The sequence below is a fragment of the Protopterus annectens genome, chromosome 11.part0, assembly GCF_019279795.1.
Source record: "Protopterus annectens isolate FY-2018-M chromosome 11.part0, PAN1.0, whole genome shotgun sequence".
Taxonomy (NCBI): domain Eukaryota; kingdom Metazoa; phylum Chordata; order Ceratodontiformes; family Protopteridae; genus Protopterus; species Protopterus annectens.
The window spans coordinates 909,784,126-909,807,317 of NC_056745.1; the positions used below are offsets into that span (position 1 = coordinate 909,784,126).

Consider the following 23,192-nt stretch of genomic DNA (forward strand, 5'->3'; position numbering starts at 1 on the left):
TGATTGATGTGAAGATGCATTTGTTCCTTGGGCCACGTGCCCTGAATACATTTTCCTGCCATATGTGCCCCCCAGGCATAATCCCATGCATCCGTTGTTATTGTCTGCCTGGCTGTGGGCAAGGTGAAAGGCTGTCCCTTGTTGTGGCAACAGGCCTGGTACCACCATCGAAACTCCTGTTGTAGGCAGGGAATTAAAGTTATGATCATCTCCAGGCTGTGACAATGCTGAACACTTTTTAGATACCATTGTAGTTTCCTCATATGCAGTTTTGCATATGGAATTAGTATAATGCAGGATGCCATGAAGGCCAGGGCCTGCAGAATTTTTCTTGCAGGGAGCTAGGTTTTTGTTGCCATCATTTGAAAGCAATGAGCAGTTGCCTTTGTTTGTCTGTCGTGAGATAAGCCATCTGGGCAGTTGTATTTAAGCTTGCACCCAGGAATATTATCTTTTGAGAGGGCACTAGTTTTGATTTATTTTTGTTTACTGTGTACCCTAGGCAAATTAGCAATCTTTTTACACCAGATGCTTTGGAAGAATGTCCTTGTTCTCTGCTTGAATAAGGCAGTCGTCCAAGTAGTGATATATTTTAATTCCTTTTTGTCTGCAAAATGCAATTACTGGTGCCAGGCATTTTGTGAAGACCCTGGAAGCAGTAGATAATCCAAAGGGCAGTGCAGAGAATTGGTAATGCATTGAGCCTGCTATGAATCTGAGGTATCTTCTGCAAGATTGTCTGATTGGGACATGCAGGTATGCCTCCTTGAGGTCCAAAGTAACTAGCCAAGCCTTCTTGCCCAGCATGGGCAGAAGTTGCTGTAGGGTTAATGTTTTGAATTTTGGAACATCCAGGAAAGTGTTTAGGATTGACAGGTCCAGTATTGGTCTCCAGGCTTTGTCCTTTCTGGGTACTAAGAAAAGTCTTGATTAAAATCCTTGTCTCTGTACTTGCTGTTGAACTTTTTGAATAGCTCCCATGTTCATAAGAGCAGCAATCTGTTTTTGTGCATCTGCCCATTGGTTTTGTGCCAGGTCTGGCATACCTTTCAGTTTTGGAAGCATGTGGAAGTGGAACCTGTAACCCTGAGAAACAATATTCAGCACCCATTGGTCCTGGGTGACCATGTGCCAATTTTTTGAGAAAAGTGCTAGTTTTCCCCCTAGGGGTGCTGTCAAAAGGTAAGTGCTTGGCATTTGCAGAGGGAAGTCATTGGGACGGTTTCCTATAAGGTTGTGATTTGTCTCCCCCTCCTTTGGGGGCTGAAGCACCCCATTGTTTAGGTCTGTAGGAGCCTTGGGGCTGAGATCTGCCTCTTTGTGGCCTGTCTGACACTGGAAAGGACCAATTTATTGAAGGCCAGTTTCTGCTAAATCTAGGTGGTTGAACTTGTAAGAAATATTTTACTGTCTGCATTGACTTTGCTTTATCCTCCATTTTCTTTAACACCTCTTCTGCTTTAACACCAAACAAAGTATCATGCTGTAATGGAGCATCCAATAATTTTACTTTAACATGGTCAGGTAAACTTTGTTCTTTCAACCAAGCATGCCTTCGAATAACAGAGCCTGTAACTGCGGCTCTACAAGAAGCCTCTAATGAATCAAAACCACATTGCAGAGTATGCTTTCCCACTTGTTCAATTGCATGCAATAAATCCTGCATTTCCTTACTGTCAGGACTTTCTGTATTTGAAACCATTTTCTGTTTTAACAATGACATGAGGTACTGTTGGTATTTAAGCATGTGAAACTGACAGTTTAAAGCTCTTACAGCTAAATTAACAGAAGTGTAAACTTTTTTCTCCCATCTGTCCAGAGCTCTGGAATCCCTATCCGAGGGGACAGGGTTTTTAGCAGTGGAAGCCTTAACCTCCTTAGGACCCTGAGAAATTGTTTCTGGGTCTGCAGCGGGGTTTTTGTAAAGAAATTTATGAGAGTCAGGGACTCTGTAGTACCTGTCTGGCTTGACTGGTGCAGGGGGTAAAGAATCAGGAGACAGACTGGATTCAGAAAAAACATCATCAACAATATCAAGCACAGGGGGGATAGCCAGGGGCCTGTGCTGAGGCAATAAAAGGAAGTCTCTGAGCCTTTTCTTGTATTCTGAATAATCCTGGCTCTCCCAATGGAAATGCTCCCTCATGGTGTGCAGGGTTTCCCCAAAATAATAATCCTCAGGCGGAGAGGCTGAAGGTATGGACTCTTCTGCATCAGAGTCCTCATAGGGAGGGAGAGAATATCCCTGATCAGAAGAGGAATCAGAGGAAATGGAAACCTGGTCATCATAATCAGTGTCTTGCCTAGGCCTTTTGTCAGGAGGGGGATGGGAACCCCTGATTAAAGTAATTAGGTCTTCGACCATTTTAAGCATCTGTTTCTTTAGCATGGATGACTGTTCTGGAGAATGCTGTACTTGTTTCCTCGTCTTTAATGGAGTTTTTGACTTTGCCTTTGCTGCTGTAGTGGACTTAATTGTAAGCTGTGAAGGTCTGAAAACACCCTCAGAATCCGATGCCTGCTCAGTGGCTCCGGACCCATCTGGGGGTATAGTTTCCGTAGGCCCAATACCTTGAGTTTCTACAGGCCTAGGTGTCTCCACGAGGCTGTCGGTTACGGCCTGTGGCTCTGAGGTAGCGGGTGTCAGGGGCTGCGAAAGCGCCTCACTGAGAACCGGTGAACCGGCGACTGGCCTAGAAGAGGCTTCGTCGTCGGTTTTGGACCTCGGATACCTGTCCTTTTCTTTGTCTTTGCATTTTTTATAAATTAAAGTCGTCGGTTGTTCTGACGGCATTATGTAATTAAACCTTCAGCCAAAATAATGTGAAGCAAATTCAAACCGACATTTAACAGTGCGTTTATTGAATCTAGCACAAAACCGACAACTAGTAGCATCGTGGTCAGGGCCTAGGCAAGGAATACAGTAAGAGTGAAAGTCCTTATGAGGTATTTGCTTCCCACAAGAAATACAATTATTAACTTTTACTGACATCGGTCTGGAGCAAGAAAAAGTTTCCCCAAAGGGGTACTTAGTTTTATTGAAGACTTTGGTTCTGAAACTCAATTTTGAATATCTCAGGAGTCGGCTGACCGGCACTTGTGAACTGCTTTTGCTTTGGGCACCGCGCGGCAAGAAAGACTGGAGAAAATGGAGTCGGTTGCAGCTTTTATACCCCTGGCGCACTGACTTCAGGGAAGAGGTGACAGCAACCAACACCGGACCAAGACTTTGGAACTCAGGCCGACTGCGGGTCACCTGCCAGCAGGATAACCCAAGTGTAATGACTGCAACAGTGAAACACGATGAACATCTACTACTTACAAATGTAAACAAAATCTTCAGCTGTGGTAAGCACAAAATGATTACAAAGAAGGAAACAAAAAAATGGATTCAATACTTAAACATCAGTTTTCATTCAGCTCAGTGTCAGTCAAGGGCTCTGCTTGGACAACCACAGAAAATTTCTGTGCATGCATCTGCATCTGTGTCTGTGTCTAGGGAGTAAAGACCCAATGGCGCTTAGCGTGGAAATGTACACCATACTAGGCAGGTACAAATTTGCAATGTAGATGACACTGAAGCAGAATATCAGAGTGGATCCCACAGACATGACTCGGAGAGCAATGCCTACAGACACAGCATTTACAATGTGTCAGTACATAAGAAAATAACTATGAATAAAATAAGGCATTAATATGGCCTCTACATAAGAAAATGTTAAGGAACAACACAAGATACTATGGGACAGAGACAACACAAAATCACAGCAAATCTCAAACATGATTTGGAAGCTGGGTGACTTGGGAGAAGAATTCAACTCAGGGACCCATTAATCTTAAAACTGTAAAGTGAAAAGACCAATTAGAGGCATATTTTAAGGCACAACTAATTATTTTAGTCTAAACTGCAGCTTTCTACCATCACATAATACATTTTGTAAGCTAGAACATGCCAGCTACCACCACTAAAAGCTGAACATAACAATCAGGACCTTAATGTAGGTTAGATTCCATAGTCAATGCAGAACATGCAATTATCAAATCTTCAAACTAGTGAGATGCTCTAGTCACTAAAGGAGATACATTTATCAAATCACTAAAACAGATTTTACTTATAAGCAATAATTCTTGTATTGAATTTAATATTTACCCTTTCTCATCACCACTGCCAGCACTGGGACTCGCTTATTAACTGAGCTTTATTTAAAAAGTTACATTATAATATGCAGACCACATTTCCAAATAAGATTGTTCTTGTCCTCAATCCAAGAGTCTTCTAAGCATACCTTTTAGGTCTACTTCAGGAACCATACACACAGATGGCCTTTAGGGTCAGATAATATTTGAATGCTATCATTTGGAGGCCACAAAAAAAACAACTCAAGTACAGGCCTGCAGTCCTTTGCCTTTCTGAGAAACCAAAAAGAACCTGGAGTAATCTCTTTCTGGTCTGGTGCAATCTGATGGATAGTTCTTGTCTTTAAAAGGTTTTGCACCTCCTTCTAGGTGTACTTGTCTGCTAGGCAGGCTGTTTGGGGGGTGGGGGGTTTGAGGAGAGGTGTGGAAGGGAATTGTGTATCTTTTGGATATTACTGCCTTAACTGACTTGTACTGTGTGATGGTCCATCCATGCCTGCATGCAAAAGAACATCCATAGCCAATAAAAAATGTAACATTTAAATACCATACCCTCACTCACATCATAAATCTCCTGATCGTCAATTAATGCTTAGCTTTTCTCTTATTCAAGACAGATGCAAGACTTCAACTGTTAATTAATTTAGGTTTCTTAGCTGCATTAAACTTACTAGCACAGTTACCAGGCATTAAGCTTAGCAACACAGTTACCGTCTACATCATTTGTAATATTCTTGATATCACTGCAAATTATTCCCAGATGAACAACTTGCAGCACTTTGATTTTTGACCTTAAACATTATCAAACTATGAAATATTTCTCAGAAATGTGTACATTTTTGAAAAGTAGCCTGGGGCCATTTCTCTGAGGCTTCTGCTTTGAAGTATGGCAAAACAGATCTGAGAAGGAAGACATTTTGAATTTCAGTATGAATGAAAGGGGAAGGTTAGTCTTCTGGAAAAGTTTCAGATGCCATGCTGCCTAACTGCTTTAGTCATACTGTTGACAAAGATTGAATTCTGTTTAAAATTAAATTACATCTCTAAAACTAGCAAAAGGATATGACGAGGTCAAACAACTGACTTGAAGACAGCTTAGAACCGCTCTTCTGTTCCACTGGCAGACACTACCTCTTCCGCTTGATTATTTTCCAATTATATTTAATGGCGACTAAATGTCTCATTTATACAGTGAAATAAAGCAACAGGGAAAGTCCTTCAAAACAGAACTTAAATTCACGATTTTATAACAGGTGATTTGAAAAATAGCAATCCTACAATACTGTTGTACGGCAACTCAATGTTTAATTAAATTTCATATGAAAAAATGCAACACTACTGAAATAGCTCTAACAATTTACTTACTCATGACGATTTATTAGCATGTGGTCCAAATGAGGTACTGAGTGGTGACTTTTCCCTGAAGATTCTACAAAGGCACACATGTCCTGAAAGAGACAAAGGCAAAAGTTTGATAACATGCCTGTTCTGTTACATCTGTCTTCTACCTGCTGCAACTGTAGACAAGTCAACAGGCGTCTTTGCTTCCATTGCTTTTTTAATAACCTCACTGTATAATAAATCTCCAATTAAGCTTGAAGTAACTACCTACTCTGGTATACTGCACCCAACTGTTACTCAGCAATGAACACCACAGCAGACATTTAACAGATTCTAGCTAGTGATCAAGCCATATCATTATCACCATCATTATCACAATATGCTGCCTGTCCAGTAAAGAACTCAAGTAATTGCCCTTTGTTACAAAAGATGTGCTAAACCTACAATTAACTTTATGTCTGAATTGGATACATTACAAGAGATCTTGTACTGGACTTTGCAAAGTAGTATGTAAAACCACAAAATAACAAAAATCAGACAAAATTTGCTATGCTCCTTTTTCAACAAAGACGTTTTAATTCTCTGAAAAATGGATTGTATGCAGTAAATGCAGTAACATCATAAAGGGATCTGTGTATGGGAATAAGGAAACATACAAAAAAAACAGTATTAAGGAGAGCTTCTCACACTGAGGGATAAATTACAATAAGAAATGCAAGAGAACTAGAAGCATTCTGCGGAAACAATGTAACAATCTTAACAGAATTCCAGTACCCTAACCGGGAAATGCTGAAAGAGACACACACACACACACACACACACACACACACACACACACACACACACACACACACACACATACACACACACATACACACACCGACAAAGGACTGAACAAGATGCTGGAGGCGCAATACCAGCTTAAAGTAGGCTCTCCTAGCTGACACTTTAACACAATACTTCTCAACATCTGTGTTCAACAACTCTGGCCATACACAAATAAATAAATAAACAAACGGGGGGGGGGGGGCAAAGTCAAGGACAGTTTTTAAAAATTACTCTGTTTCACTTAAAAAGTTAATAGAAATGCAAGATCTATACCTCAGAATGTTAGATTTAGATTTAGCTGGTATCTGTCCAGACACAGGAAATAACGGCTTGGTTGCCTGCTGCCTTTCTTCGCATCAACAACGTTTCCATGTAACGTCTGAGTGAGAAAGATTGGGTAGATTATGCAGATTATAAGTGATGCATAATGTTTGCAGCTAGGAGTGTGTCAGTATGATTTGTGATGTAAAATGCCTGCAATTAAGACTGTGTTAGTGTGGTTTGTTTTCATTTACATAAATGTATGATTGCCTATGTACTAAGTGATGGTTTAATGATGATGTTTCTTGTTTAAAAAAAGGTAGGAATTGAATAATTTATGTAATATTGCTTAGGTAATGTGATATATAGCAATATATGTGAAGTATAATGTTTGCTATGTTAATACAGTTTGATTACTTTTATATGAATTCAAATTTGCTTTTGTCATAAGTAATAATTCAATAAAGGTGTTTGGGGAAAAAAGTTTCTTAACTTGAGCTCCTCCTGTATCCCATAAGCCCTTGCTCTCATGAATCTCCATATCAAGATTTATCTCAAATTGTGGTCTGTAATATGATATGACAGTCTAGCCCAAAGAACCAAAGCTGAAAACCAGACCTCTGACGTTCAAGATTGGAGTCAGTATCTCCAGATATAACAATTTGGAGGGGGTTTAGGTAGATTTAGCTGGAATAGCTCAGCTAACACTCTGGTAAGTACATAACCTTGTGTACTTAGGATGGTGTCCTGTCTGTACACTATTAATGAAGAGCAGACTCCCAAAAAGGCCTTGGGTGGCCTAAAGATAACAAGCCAAACACACACGTACACACACACACACACACACACCGACAAAGGACTGAACAAGATGCTGGAGGCACAATACCAGCTTAAAGTAGGCTCTCCTAGCTGACACTTTAACACAATACTTCTCAACATCTGTGCTCAACAACTCTGGCCATACACAAATAAATAAATAAACAAACGGGGGGTGTTTCACTTAAAAAGTTAATAGAAATGCAAGATCTATACCTCAGAATGTTAGATTTAGATTTAGCTGGTATCTGTCCAGACACAGGAAATAACGGATTGGTTGCCTGCTGCCTTTCTTCGCATCAACAACGTTTCCATGTAACGTCTGAGTGAGAAAGATTGGGTAGATTATGCAGATTATAAGTGATGCATAATATTTGCAGCTAGGAGTGTGTCAGTATGATTTGTGATGTAAAATGCTTGCAATTAAGACTGTGTTAGTGTGGTTTGTTTTCATTTACATAAATGTATGATTGCCTATGTAGTAAGTGATGGTTTAATGATTATGTTTCTTGTTTAAAAAAAGGCAGGAATTGAATAATTTATGTAATATTGCTTAGGTAATGTGATATATAGCAATATATGTGAAGTATAATGTTTGCTATGTTAATACAGTTTGATTACTTTTATATGAATTCAAATTTGCTTTTGTCATAAGTAATAATTCAATAAAGGTGTTTGGGAAAAAAGTTTCTTAACTTGAGCTCCTCCTGTATCCCATAAGCCCTTGCTCTCATGAATCTCCAGATCAAGATTTATCTCAAATTGTGGTCTGTAATATGATATGACAGTCTAGCCCAAAGAACCAAAGCTGAAAACCAGACCTCTGACGTTCAAGATTGGAGTCAGTATCTCCAGATATAACAATTTGGAGGGGGTTTAGGTAGATTTAGCTGGAATAGCTCAGCTAACACTCTGGTAAGTACATAACCTTGTGTACTTAGGATGGTGTCCTGTCTGGACACTATAACTGAAGAGCAGACTCCCAAACAGGCCTTGGGTGGCCTAAAGATAACAAGCCTTTAAGAGTATAGGCTCTATTTCTGGCCCAAGCTCTGGACAAAATATGTAAACTGTAATATTTGGTGAAGGTATGTAAGGCAGACCAAGTAGCAGCAGCATAATTTTTTTCTAGTGGAAAACTTCAAAGGAAAGTTGTAAACATTGGTTGAGCTCGGACATTGTATGCTTTCAGTCTAGATGGCATGGATCCATTAATGAAACAACAGATGAACAGTTGGTCATCCTTCATGAACTATTTTGTTCTGTAAAGATAAAATCCAAGTTATCTGTGTACATCTAAGCAATTCAACTGATAGTCACCTCTATTCAAGTGATCTTGAAAAAATATTGCAAGATGACTAGACTGATTTTTGAAAGTGCAACTATCCTAGGCATAAAAGAATGGGTTAGCCCTCAATCTCACCCTACCTTTATGAAAAATGACATAATGACATCTAGAGGATAAGGCCTGCAGTTCTGGAACTTGTTTAGCAAAAGTAATGGCTGCCAGAAAGAGTTCTACATAATAGGAATATCATCAGGGTTACCAGGTTCAAAGGGGGAAAGTGATAGTTTCTCTAGAATGAAATTTAAATCCCAATGAGGATCAGGGCAAGTTAAAGTTTATCCACAGTAATTACAAAAAAAAAACTCTTTTTTTTTTTTTTTTTTTAAGACTGCTTTACAAAATTTGAGGGAGGCTAAGGATATACAGGAAAAGCCTTGGTGATGTGATGATATGGCGGCTACATAAACTTTAGAAAGGATTAAGAAGCCCAAGATCCTTTTTATAAAATATCCACTAGAAAAGTTAAGCTTGGGATACAGGGTCTAAGAAAGGATAAACAGAGAATATTTCCACCTTCATTTATATAGCTTTCTAGTAGAAAGTCTTTGTGAGGCCATACTTAAATTGATCACTACAGATGGGGCCACAGGGTCCCTGGCCACTGGTGGAACTGGAGAAACTGTAAGTTTAAGTGAAAGGTGCACATCTCTAGATGAGACTGCCCATATGGATAAGACAGCAGAAAATGGTGCTGATGAAGAAGGGGCCTTCTTTTCAGATAAGGGCACAGCAGGAGGAATCGTATCTGGTGGAGCTAGAATGCTGCTATGAGAATGACCTTGGCTCTGCACATTTTTACTTTTTGTAGAAATCTTGATTTGAGTGGGAATGGGGAAAATGAATACAGAAGCCCCAAAGGCCAAACGTGGGAGAAGGCATCTCTTGGAGGAAGTTTTTTCTTGAGGGAAGATGGACAAGAACCTATTACATTTGACAATTAATGGTGATGCAAGACTGCAACTCGGTATCCCTACTTCTGAAAAATATTGAGAGCTACTGAATCACTGAGAAACCATTCATGTCAGCATGATTTGTCTGCTCAACCTGTTCACATCACATTGGAAGTCCCTGGGATATCTGTTGCAATGAGAAAGTGATGTAATGTGACATTCATAAGGCATCATGGTTTCTCTGCATAGGGGATAAGATCAGGTTCCTCTTTATGTATCACATAACTGCTACATTGTCTGAGAAAATGGACACTGCACCTTGGAGAAGCAAGTTCTGAAATGCCTTCAGTGCTAGGAGGACTGCTCTCATGTACAAAATGCTGATGTGCAATTTGGCCTCTTGAAGAGTCCACATCCAGAGGATCAGCCAGTATTGCTAATGTCTCCCACTCCAGTTAGGACGCATATGCAGTTACCATGAAAGTGGGTACAGGCTGAACAAAAGTGGTTCCTGTACTGTATTTGTCTGGGTTTGACCATCACAGCAAGTGTTTTATGTAAAGTTGTGTAAGATTTATGGTTTGAAACATTGGTTGCGTTGTTCAATTCCATTGTGTCCTAAGACTCCACTGCAGAACCATCAAGTTGAGCCTGGCTTGTAGTACCATCTGTACAGAAGCTGCCAGAAATCCTACCGAAAGAACAGTTGTGAAAAACATACCATAACAGTAGATGAACTCCTCTTCACTGTTGCAGTATTTCTTACAATTGGGATCCCTTGCCAAGGGCGGCCCCATGTCCAGACAGTATACCAATGCCTTTAGATTGCTAAGGGTATGCCATACATCACAAGTATGCTCCCTGCATACAGTGAAGAGCATAAAGGTGACGGCTAGATGCACCATCCCTCAGATATTAAAGACCCAGTAGGAATGCAAGTCTAGGAATTAGAGAGGTACCAGGCACATCAAGGAGGGAAAAGAACCAGAAGGAGGAGGGAGGGAATGAATAGTTTAACAGTGAAGAGAAGGACATCAACCATTACGGTTAGATTTTACACAACTGTACTAAGTCCCTCCATTTCACTGTTGCAGTATTCCTTACAATAGGGAAAGTGCAAAATTTCATGGAGATAGAGAGGAGGAGGACCAGTAGAGCCCTCTAGGAACCCATGAAGGATGGCCCTAATAAAACCAGCTCTAGCCCTGGATATCCCATCCAACTTATAGTGCTTGGTAAAAGTGTGCACAGAAGTCCAGGTAGCTGCCTCAAAAATAAAGTTACTATCTAAAACCTTGAAAAAAAGCACCAGAAGAAGCCACAGCCCTAGCAGAATGACTGTTAACTGATGGAAGGCTCTTGCCATGAAAAGAATAATAAAAAAAAAAAGAAATGGCTGTAGATATCCAGGAATAAACAGTTTGCTTGGAAACAGCCAATCTCAAAGATTTGGGATGAAAAAGCTTTGGACTTAACCAAATAAAATCTGAGTTGTCTATACACATCCAAACTGTGCAAAACCTTCTCACTAGCAGATGGAGAAGGGAAAAATGGGCAAATGAATAGACTGATTAAGAGACATTCACCTCTTTGGGCAGAAAAGAAGGATTGGTACAAAGAGACACCCTTTCCATATGTTAAACTAAAAAAGTGGGAACAGCCATAAGGGCTTGAAGCTCAGACATCTGCCTGACAGAAGTAAAGCCCAACAAAATAACAGTCTTCCAAGAACAATGGGTGCAAGGAAGGCGAAGCTGCAGGCTCAACAGAAGCCCAAGTCAATTTCTCCAAAACAAATTTAAGGTCCCAAGAAGGAGCAACAGGCTTCCTGGGAGGTCTAATATGAAGGACACCATTAATAAATTGCTTATCCTCAAATCTAGAAGATGGGGGGGGGGTGCTAGAGGCAGACAATCCGAAATAGCTGACAAGAGGGCCTTAGTACAAGAATACACCAACCCAGCATTGAGCAATTCACACAGAAAAGGCAGAACCGATGGAACATCCACAGAATGTGGATCCAGGTTACAAGGAAGATATCAAACATAAAACCTCTTCCATTTGGACAAGTAGGATTTCATAGTAGTACGTTTCATGGCCTCTTCGGGACCCTAAGCACTTCCTCAGAAAAAAGGTGTATATATGGAATGAAAATCCTATCACCCACACTATTAGTTAAAGAGTGGATAGGTGGGGATGGATGAGAGATCCCTTGTCTTGTGTGAGTAGGTACACCCTGTGAGGTAACTTGTGAAGACTGCCCTTAGCTAAATGCAGAAGAAGAGGAAACCAATGATATTTGGGCCAAAAGGGAATCACCCACAAGATTTTAGGAGCATCCTGTTTCATCTTGAACAGGACGTTTCGAATGAGAGGAAGGGAAGGCATAAAGAAACATCCCCTTCTAGGCAAAAGAGAGGGCATCCACCTTCCAGTCCAAAGGACATCAGGTTACAAAAAAAAAAAAAGAGGAAGCTGTCTGTTTAGAGGGGAGGCAAACAGATCTACTTGATGAGTACCCTACTGGTGGGCAACATCTGGAAACACATCCCTATGAAGCATCCGTTGTTGGGATTGTGATGTGAACCTGCTCAGAGAGCGTGCCATAATGTTCTGACCTGAGGGAATGTAAACTGCCTCAACTGTCACTTGATACTGGATAGCTAGCTCCTACACAAAGTGCTAATCTACACAGGAGATGAGATCTTGCCCCCCCCCCCCTTGCTTGTTGACATACCACAAAATTGTGGAATTGTCTGTCAGTACCTTGAGGGGCCCTGGAATGAAAAGAGGATGAAATGCTTGAACAGCCAAGAGAAGAGCTCTCTTCTCTTTGACATTAATGTGGTCTTTCCTTTGTTGAAGCGACCAGTCATTCCACTTTTAGAGAGCTGAAGGAAACCCCCATCAAATGTCTGAAGCATCTGTGAACAGCTCCTGAGTGGGGAATGGAGGTTGAAAAGAAAGCCTTGGGTTGAAGGACAACTGCTGAAACCACCACTGAATTTTCAGCTTCAGACATGGAAAAAGAGGGTCTATGAAATCTAGAGGGAGAGACTGCTGAAGTCAAATTGAGTTTAGAAACCTCTGAAGCATTCTCATGTGAAGTCTGGCTACAGGGATCATATGAATGGTGGAGGCCATGAAATCCAGAGCTCTTAACAATTCCCTGGCTGTAACTGAGGCCAGAGGAAGAAGACTTTGAAAGAAGGCAATGGGAGTTGAGGCCTTGGGAGGAGGCAAAGATGTCAGCATTGGAAGAGTCTGGATCCTGCATCCCAGAAACACATGATCCTGTGAAGTTGTAAGGAAAGACTTTTGGAAATTTATAGTGAACACAGGCTTTGCAGCAGAGGAATGGCAAAACAAAGATGTTGCAGTAGAATCTCTGGAGAGGATGCCTGAAAAAGTAAGTCATCTAGGTAGGGAAAGACTTGTAATCCCCTTAGCCTGCAAAAAGCATTCACAGGAGCGAGGCATTTGGTGAATACTCTTGGGCAGTAGAGAGGCCAAAGGGCAAAGCACAGAACTGAAAAATGCTAGGAAGCAACAGAGAAATGTAAAAACATCCTGAAAAGGGGACAAATAGGAATTTGATGATGAGCATCCTTGAGGTCCAGAGAAACTAGAAAAGCCTGATGAAACAGCAAAGAAAGTCTGAAAGGACAACATCCAAAAAGAAGGGACCTTCAAAAAGGTGTTTAGGTGTGAGAGATCCAAAATGGGTCTCCAGATGCCCTCTTTCCTGGGGACCAAGAACATTCTGTAATAAAATACCATCCCCTTTAAGAAACTGGAACTTCCTGACTAGTTCCTCCAGTCAAGAGACCCTGAAGTACAGCTGGAAAAAATGCCAACTGCTTCTGAAGTGGCTGAGGAATTCCTATGAAAGAGGAAAGTGACTTCTAGACCATGTAGTACCCTTGGCGAATGATGGAAAGAACCCAGGAATATTGAATAATCTTTAACCAAACAGGAAGGAACAGAGAAAGACAAAGAGAGGAATGTGGCTGAGAAGAACAGGAGAGTCAGACAGCACCTGGTTTGTCAGGAAAAAGATTTCTGAACTAAAGGAGTCTGGGTAGCCTTAGCAGGAGGAGCCCTTCTACCACCCTACTTACGTTTGGGGGAGGGCAAGACTGCCTAGGAGCAAAGGCTGGCTTATTAGGGTAATTTCTTTGGAATTTAGGTACAGGAGAATGCAAAAATATGTTTTATATCCTGTAAGGTCTTACCCTTTTCCTGTAAGGACTAACAATTCTGCAGCAGGAGCACCAAACAAAAAAGAAGTTATGTCTTAGCATAACATACCATCTGAGTTGTTGATCTTCTTCCAGTCATCAATGATGGGTTTGGTTCCGAGCCCTCGGAACCGAGTCGGCCTTATATCAAGCTTGCGTGCACCAAAAACTCTTGAGCTAAGCTGCTACCCACAATGCCCTTTACTCAGTTACCTCAGATCGAGATTGCATGCAACATATAGAAAAAGAAATAAGTCAGAGGCCATCCCTGCGCAGAAACCCTAATACACCACAAAAGCCAGGAACCTTTGGAGGGAGTCGTTGGGAGGGTGTGATGACTGGAAGAAGATCAACAACTCAGATAAAACATTATGGCAAGACATAACTTCTTTATCTGAAGTTGTTAATATTCTTCCTATTCATCACTGATGGGACCAAGTCCCCGGCTACTTGGAGAACCTGGGTGGCCATTATGGAAGAACATTCCTGAGAACCATTGAACCAAAAGCTGCTCTTCCCCTGGAGATCAGATCCAATTTGTAATGCTTGATAAAGGTGTGGGGCTTAGCCCAAAAGGCTGCTGCACAAATGTCATCCATGGAGGCCCTAGCGTGGAAGGCAACAGAAGCAGCAACAGCCCTAGTTGAGTGAGCTTTGATTTGGCCAGGCTAAGATCCCTCCGTAAGTGAAAATGTGAAGGTAATGCAATCCCTGAGCCATTTAGACAAAGTATGTTTCAATACTGCGCCTACCATTCTAGGACCCACAAAGGAGATGAAAATCTGGTCTGACTTGCGAAAGGATTTAGTTCTGTCCAGATAGAAACGTAATTGTCTATGAACATCCAAGGAATGTAGGCAGTATTCCTTTGGGAAGAACACAGGGAGCTCAATGGACTGGTTAATCGAAAAGTCAGAAACCACTTTGGGGAAAAAGGATGGGTTAGTCCAAAGTGATACTCTGTCCTTACGAAAGAGCAGATAACGGCTCTTGATACATAATGCTTGTAATTCAGAAATTCTTCTGGCTGAAGTTATAGCCACCAGAAATAAGGATTTCCGTGACAGGAATTTTAGATCACATGTCACAGCCGGCTCGAAAGAGGGCAGAGAAAGAGACTGCAGAACCCAGGACAGATTCCATGCCTCCACTGGCAGTCTGATGGGAGGCCTGCTGTGGAAAATACCTTTGAGGAAGGTCTTGCAAAGGTGAGTGGAAATAAGCGGGACTCCATCTGACCCATTATGGAAGTTGGAAACAGCTGCTAGACAGACTCGAATGGTGGAAGCTGAGGCCCCATTGTCGAACAGTTCAGCCAGATAATGAAGAATAGTGGCAATGGGGGCTGAGAACGGGTCTAGCTTCTGATTACGTGACCAAATAGAGAATATTTTCCATTTGTCCCTGTAAAGTTTCCTGGTGGATGGTTTATGAGAGGCCAAGATAATATCATGTACGGGTGAAGAAAGGATTTCCTGTCTGGCAACTAACGGAAGTGGAGAAACCAAGCTGTCGGCATGAGAGTGGACAGATTCGGGGGAGTCAGCCTTTGTGGGTGAGATATGAGGTCCTGACGAGTGTCTAGGATCCAAGGAGGTTGAACAGATGAGGTCGAAGGAAGGGAAACCACACTTGATGAGGCCAGAATGGGGCAATGAGGATCACTTTGCTTCTCAACCAAATAGCTTTCCTTAGAAAGTACAGTTTTGTACCTTACCATAAATGTAGATGTTCGAGTGTTCACCCTGCTGCAGTCATCACACTTGGGTTATCCTGCCGTCAGGTGGTCCCGCAGTCGGCCCAAATTCCAAAGTCTTGGTCCGGTGTCGGTTGCTGTCGCTTCTTCCCTGATGTCAGTGCGTCAGGGGTATATAAGAGGCATCCGACGCCATTTTCTTCAGTTTTTCTTGCCCCAGATGTCAGGTGCCCCCAAAAGGATATATATATATATATATATATATATATATATACATAAGGCTATATAAAAATAAAACAAAACCCTTAGGTACAAGCAAATACACCACAGAGGTAGTATAGGATAAAGTGGTAGAGATAAGTTCAGCTAGTTCAGAGGGGATGGAGGGAGGGTAACCTGGACTGCAGCAGGGTGAACACTCGAACATCTACATTTATGGTAGGTACAAAACTGTACTATGATCATCGTGTGACCCTGCTGCAGTCATCACACTTGGGTTGAATCCCAAAGCTAAGGAGGGGAGGTGGAGTCAAACAGGGTTAGAAGAGGCTAGTAGGCCCTGCAAAACTGCAGTGGCAAAACCAGCTCTAGTCTTAGAGTAAAGAGGTAAGTGATAGTGTTTGGTGAAGGTGTGCACTGAACTCCAAGTAGCAGCTTCCAGAATATCCTTGGTTGGCACTCCCCTGAGAAAGGCTGCTGATGTAGCTGTAGCCCTGGTGGAGTGGGACCTAATGTTAGCAGGTACTGGTTTCCCATGATGTGTGTAGCAGAAATGTATGCAATGTCCTATCCATTTAGAAATGGTCTGTTTTGAGATTGCTTTTCCTTGTGATCCTGTAGCATAGGCTACAAAGAGCTGGTCAGTTTTTCTGAAAGCCTTAGTTTTATCCAAGTAGTAACGTAATTGCCTGTGAATGTCCGAAGAGTGCAGGAGTCTTTTCTCCTTTGTTCTGGGGATTTGGGAAGAAGGTGGGAAAGAGAATGGTTTGGTTTAGGGCCACACTGGATACACCACCTTTGGCATACAGGAAGGATTAGTTCATACAGAAACTCTGTCTTGATGAAAAATGAGGAAAGGTTCCATTGCCATTAGTGCCTGTAGCTCTGAGACTCTTCTAGCTGAGACAAAGTTGAGATCCCAAGTAGATGTTGGAGCTCTCCTTGGCGGTCTTAAGTTCTTAGCCCCTCTGAGGTACTGTCTTAGGAGTGGATGTGAAAATAAAGGAGGATCCGTGCTGTAATGAGCTGAAATTGCTGAGGCATGGATCTTAATAGATGAAAAGGAAAGTCCTTTGTGTAACATTTCAGTTAAATATTGTAGAATCTGAGGAATGTTCGGCTCCAGGGGATTTAGGCCTTTAGCCTGGTTCCAGGAGCAAAATCTTTTCCATTTGTCTGAATAGGTTTTCCTGGTGCTGGGCCTCCTGGCCTCCAGAATGACAGCCATAACAGCTTTGGATAAAGGTGTTGGCTGGTTGTTTAGGTAATTTCCCATGCAGCCAGGTTTAAAGTCTTGAGCTGGCTGTGTAGAATCAGATTGTCTCGCTGGGTGAGCAGGTGAGGAATTTGTGGCAAAATTCATGGTGGGCCCTGGGCCATGGTCCTTAAAATTGGATATCAATGTTGGCGTGGCCAATCTGGTGCAACGAGAATCATTTGTGGCCTCTCTACTCTGACTTTCAGCAGTACCTTTGCTAGAAGAGGCAGTGGAGGGAAGGCATACACTGTTAATGTTTTCCAACTGAATGAGAGAGCGTCCACTTTCCAAGCTAGTGGATGGAAGGTCCTTGTGCAAAATTTTTGAAGTTGGTGGTTGTGGGAGCTTGCAAACAGATCTATGTGTGGGCATCCCCATTTTTGAGCTATCATTGCAAATACTTGTGGATCTAGTTTCCATTCGTGTGGATCCATGATGTTTCTCCTTAGGTCGTCTGCCAATGTGTTTTTCTTTCCTGGCAGGAATTGTGCTTGTAATTGTACCCGGTAAGACAGTGCAGTATTCCACAAGGTCATTGCTTGTCTGCATAGAGGGTAGGAATGTGTGCCCCCTTGCTTGTTTATGTACCACATAACTGTGGTGTTGTCTGTCCTTATTAGTAGTTGTCCTGGGTGTAGAAGGTCCTTGAAAGCTGTTAGGGCATTCTGCACTGCTAGCATTTCTTTTTGATTGATATGCAGGTGTCTCTGATCTGTAGTCCATTTGCCCTGAATGCACTGTCCTGCCATGTGTGCTCCCCAGGCATAGTCCGATGCATCTGTTGTCATAGTTTGCCTGGCTGTGGGTAAGGTGAAAGGCTGATCCTTGTTGAGGTGACATGCCTGTGCCCACCATAGAAACTCCTGTTGAAGGCAGGGAATGAGTGGAATCATTGTTTCCAAGCTGCGGCTGTGCTGAGTCCATACACTTTTCATGTACCATTGTAATTTCCTCATATGCAGTTTTGCAAATGGTATTAGTAGAATGCAAGATGCCATGAATCCCAAGGCCTGCAGATTTTTTCTTGCAGGGAGTTGGGTCTTTGTTGCCATTATTTTGAAATATTGAGACAGTTGTCGTTGTTTGTCTGGCATGAGATAAGCCATCTGGGCCATTGTATTCAAGCTGGCACCCAGGAATGTTATGTTTTGTGAGGGCACTAGTTTTTATTTATTTTCATTTACTGTGTACCCTAGGCAACTTAGAAGGTGTTTGACAAATGCCAGATGCTGTAAAAGAATGTCCTTGCTTTCTGCTTGAATAACACAGTCGTCCAGGAATGGGTATATTTGAATTCCTTTTTGTCTGCAGTATGCAATTACTGGTGCCAGGCTTTTTGTGAAGACCCTGGGCGCAGTAGATAAGCCAAAGGGCAGTGCAGAGAATTGGTAATGCATTGAACCTGCAATGAAGCGGAGGTATCTTCTGCAATTTTGTCTGATAGGGACATGCAGGTATGCCTCCTTGAGGTCCAAAGTGACTAGCCAAGCATTCTTGCACAGCATGGGAAGAAGCTGCTGTAGTGTTAGCATCTTGAATTTTGGTACTTACAGATAGGTGTTCAGAATTGAAAGATCCAGAATGGGTCTCCATGCTTTGTCCTTTCTTGGAACTAGGAAGAGTCCTGAGTAAAATCCTTGCCCCTGCTCCTGTGTAGGTACCTATTGAATGGCTCTCATTTTCATGAGAGCTGTAATTTGTTTTTGTACCTCTGCCCATTGATTTGGTGGCAGGTTTGGCATTCCTTTGATCCTTGGTAAGGTATGAAAGTGGAATCTGTATCCTTGAGAGACAATGTTTAGAACCCATTTGTCTTTTGTGATGATGTGCCAGCTGTCTGCAAAAAATGCTAGTTTTCCTCCCAAGGGGTGTTGCCAGGAGAGAATTGCTTGGTAGTTTGAGGATGGAGTCATTGTGTCTGCCTTCTGTTAGCTTCGGGCCTGTCTTCTCCTCCTTTCTGGGTAGCAGAACCCCATTGGCGAGGTTTGTAAGAGCCCTGCGACTGACCTCTGCCCCTTGGGCATCTGTATTTGCCCCTCTGTGATCTTTCTGAAGCTGGAAAGGACCAATTTTTTGTTGGCCAATTTCTGCTGAAGCGAGGGGGTTGTACCTGCAAGAAATCCTTGACCATTTGCATAGATTTAGCCTTATCCTCCATTTTCTTTAAAACCTCTTCTGCTTTGACACCAAATAATACATCCTGTTGTAAAGGTGCATCTAATAATTTTGCTTTAACATGGTCAAGGAGGGTTTGCTCTTTTAACCAAGCATGTCTACGAATGACTGAGCCAGTAACAGCTGCTCTACAGGAAGCTTCCAGTGAATCAAATCTGCATTGTAAAGTATGCTTGCCCACCTGTTCAGCTGCATGCAACAGATCCTGCATTTCCTTGAACTTAGGCTGTTCTGAGTGTGTGCTCATTTTTTGTTTTAACTGAGACATCAGGAATTGCTGATATTTCAACATGTGAAACTGGCAATTTAATGCTCTCATAGCCAGAGTTGCAGAAGTGTATATTTTCTTTCCCCATCTATCTAGGGCTCTGGAATCTCTTTCAGAGGGCACAGGATTTTTAGCCATAGAAGCCTTTACTCCCTTAGGACCCTGGGATATGGTTTCTGGGTCAGCTACAGGGCTTTTATAAAGGAATTTGTGTGAGTCAGGTACTCTGTAGTATCTGTCTGGTTTGGCTGGAACAGGAGGTAGAGAGTCTGGATTTAAACTAGACTCCAAGTAGACATCATCCACAATATCTAAAACAGGAGGAATAGCAAGAGGTCTGTGCTGGGGTAATAGAAGGAACTCTTGGAGCCTTTTCTTAGAATCTGAGTAATCCTGGCCTTCCCAGTGGAAATGTTCCCTCATGTTATGTAATGTTTCCCCAAAGGAGTAGTCTTCAGGGGGAGATGCTGAGGGAATAGAGTCTTCAGCATCAGAATCCTCATAAAGTGGAAAAGTGTAATCCTGTTCCTCAGAAGAATCTGAGGAGAGAGAAACCTGGTCAGAGGATGCATAATCCTCCTCTTGTCTTGGTCTTTTATCAGGAGGGGGATGGGAACCCCCAATAAGGGTAATTAAATCTTCAGCCATCTTAAGCATCTGTTTCTTAGGCATGTGGCCTTGACCTGTAGACTGATGAACAGTTTTCGTAGGTTTTAAACGAGTTTTAAGTTTTGCATAAGATTTAATGGTGAGAATAATTGGTCTGAAGACACCTTCTGCAACCGAAGGTGTTTCCTCTGCACCGGTGTCTAAATCTGCTCCGGTGTCAGTAGATGGCTGCGTCGGCCTAGCAGACTCTGCGTGGGAGTCGGCAGCTGTCTGGGGTTCCAGCTCTGCGGTCGTCAGGGGCTGTGTAGGCGCCTTACTAAAAACCGGAGAACCGGCGACAGGCCCAGCTGAGGCCTCGTGGTCTGGCTTATTCCTAGGCTGCCTGTCCTTATCCTTGCGTTTTTTAAGAATAACGGCATGATATAATTGAATTTCCTAACAAAATAATGCCGTGCAAAGTCAAAATGGCGTTTGATAGTGCGTTTATTAAACCTAGCGAAAAACCGACAACCTATGACGTCGTGGTCTGGGCCTAGGCAAGGAATACAATAGGAATGGAAGTCCTTATGAGGTATTTGCTTCCCACAAGAAATGCAATTGTTAACTTTTTCTGACATCGGACTGAGGCAAGAAAATGTTCCCCAACGAGGTACTTAGCTTTATTGAAGACTTCGGACTGAAATTCAAATCAAAAATCTCAGGTGTCAGCTGACCGGCACTTGCGAACTGCTTCTACTTCGGGCGCTGCGCGGCAAGAAAGACTGAAGAAAATGGCATCGGATGCCTCTTGTATACCCCTGATGCACTGACGTCAGGGAAGAAGCGACAGCAACAGATGCTGGACCAAGACTTTGGAATTCAGGCCGATTGCGGGACCGCCTGACGGCAGGATAACCCAAGTGTGAGGACTGCAGCAGGGTAACACGATGAACATCAAGGGGACACAGAGGAATCGGCGGATAAGCATAAAGAAGACCCATGGGCCAATCGTGGATCAAAGCATCTCTCGGTGACTCCCCGAGAGGAAGAAAGAGGGCAAAGTAGCTGCTGCGTTTTGTGTTTGAGGGGGAGGCGAAAAGGTCTAAGCAAGGCTGGCCCCAATGGCTGAAAATTTCCACCGCCACACTCGGGTTGAGAGACCACTCGTGAGGATGGAAAATGCATCTGCTTAGCCTGTCCACAATCAAGATGAAGCTCCCCGGGATATGCGTTGTGATCAGAAAGTGGTTGGAAGCTATTGCCCACTGCCAGATTCTCATGGCTTCGTGACATAGGGGGTAGGATTTGGTCCCTCCCTGTTTATGTACCAGACCACGGACATGTTGTCCGACTGGATAGCAATCATTCTGGACGGAAAAAGTGGATGAAAAGCTTGCAATGCCAATAGCACCGCTCTTAACTCCAGGACACTGATATGCAAGTTGACCTCTACATCGGACCACGTGCCTTGGACAGACTTTCCTTGGAAGTGGCCCCCCCACCCCATCAGGGAAGCATCCGTGGTCACTGTGGCACTGGGCTGAGGAGACTGGAAGGGGCAACACCAAAGATTTTCGTTTGTACTCATCCACCAGAGGAGATCTAGATTGCAAGTGTTGGTGATAAGAATCTGTGAGCAAGAATCTGTGAGCTCAGGGGGTGGATTGGGTATTCACTGGGCCTGAAGGAGCCACTGTAGTAATCTCATGTGTAGTCTGGCTAAGGGAATAATAGGGATGGCTGCAGCCATAGATCCCAAGGCTTGGAGAACTTCCCTTGCAGACACCTTTCTTCGACAGAGTATCACTTGAATTTGTGCCCTTAGTCTCTGAAGCCTGTGGAGAGGAAGTGAGATCAGGCTTGACTGGGTGTTGAATACTGCCCCTATGAATTCCAGTTGTTGTGAGGGTTGAAGGTTGGATTTCTCCCTATGTATGGTGATGCCTAGTGATTCCGCTAGAACCAGGGTGTAGCACAGGGCCCTGACCAGAAGATGCTTGGTGGGGGCGGACAGGAGCCAATTGTCTACGTACAGAAACACCTGGAATCCCCGAAGTCTCAGATGAGCCGTTACCACAGCAAGGCATTTGGTGAACACTCTGGGGGCTGTCAAGAGACCAAAAAGCAGGGCTCTGAATTGGTAGTGATTGGCTCCCAACCGGAAGCGAAGGAGGCTCCTGAAGCACTTTGTCCATCTTGATATGGTAATATGCATCCTGGAGATCTAATGAGCACATCCACACACCCTCCCGCAGAAAGGGGAGGATGGTTTGAATCGTGACCATGCGGAATTTGGTTTGAACTACCGATTTGTTTAGTTGGCTGAGATGGGCCTCCAGTCCCATTTTCTTTGGCACCAAAAAAAATCTTGAGTAGAACCCTGATCCGCACTGATCTGGGGGGACCTGATGGATGGCTCGTTTTTGACACAGCTTTCATGTTTCGGAAGCTGCCTCCTCCCTTTGACTGGGTGGAACATCGGGAAGGGATTTCTGAGGTCTTGGATAAGCTATTAGGGGAATATGGCAGCCTTTGGTAATGATTCTCTGCACCCACTGATCATTTGTAATGGAGAGCCAGGCAGCTTGGTGCAGAGAAAAACACGCCCTGACTGCTTCCAGAGGAAAGCAATCGGGCAGCGCCTCAGGAGCGCTGATATGTTCTACCCGAGAAGGAATCTCTGGAGCCCTGTTTCAGAAGACCCCCTTTGCCCCGAAAGGGACATCTGCCATTATTGGAACCCCCTCTGCCTCGCGAGGATTCCTCACCACGTGCGTCCCGGGAAGAACTTTGAGACTTCTTGTGCCACATCTTCCCAATCCTCTGATTCCTGGAGAAGGAACGGTGAGGTTTGGAAAAGCATAGGTCAACGGCAGACAAGGTTTTCCCATCTTGCTTGCACCTGGCTAATGCATCCTTGACCTTAGCACCAAACAGAGTTGACAACTCGATAGGGGCATTTAGAAAGGAAGATTTGAAGGAGTCTGTGAGGTCACAAATGCACATCCAGGCGTGGTGTCTCATGACTATGCCTGCACCCGCAGCTCTAGCTGCTTCTTCAGTTGCATGTGACAGCAACCTCATGGATGAATTAGATATTGACTCTAGGGTGGCAAGTTGGGAAGC

At 43.1% G+C, this 23,192-nt stretch overlaps 1 protein-coding gene across 1 annotated transcript in view; it reads right to left on the reverse strand.

Moving 5' to 3' along the window:
• Positions 1-23,192, reverse strand: part of USP6NL (USP6 N-terminal like) — a 1,978,038-nt gene that overhangs the window by 1,749,025 nt on the left and 205,821 nt on the right. Inside the window, exon 2 of the mRNA XM_044088303.1 lies at positions 5,503-5,585. Within this exon, the coding sequence (XP_043944238.1) occupies positions 5,503-5,506 (4 nt within the window). The 5' untranslated portion in view covers positions 5,507-5,585. The remainder of the gene's footprint in view (positions 1-5,502; positions 5,586-23,192) is intronic.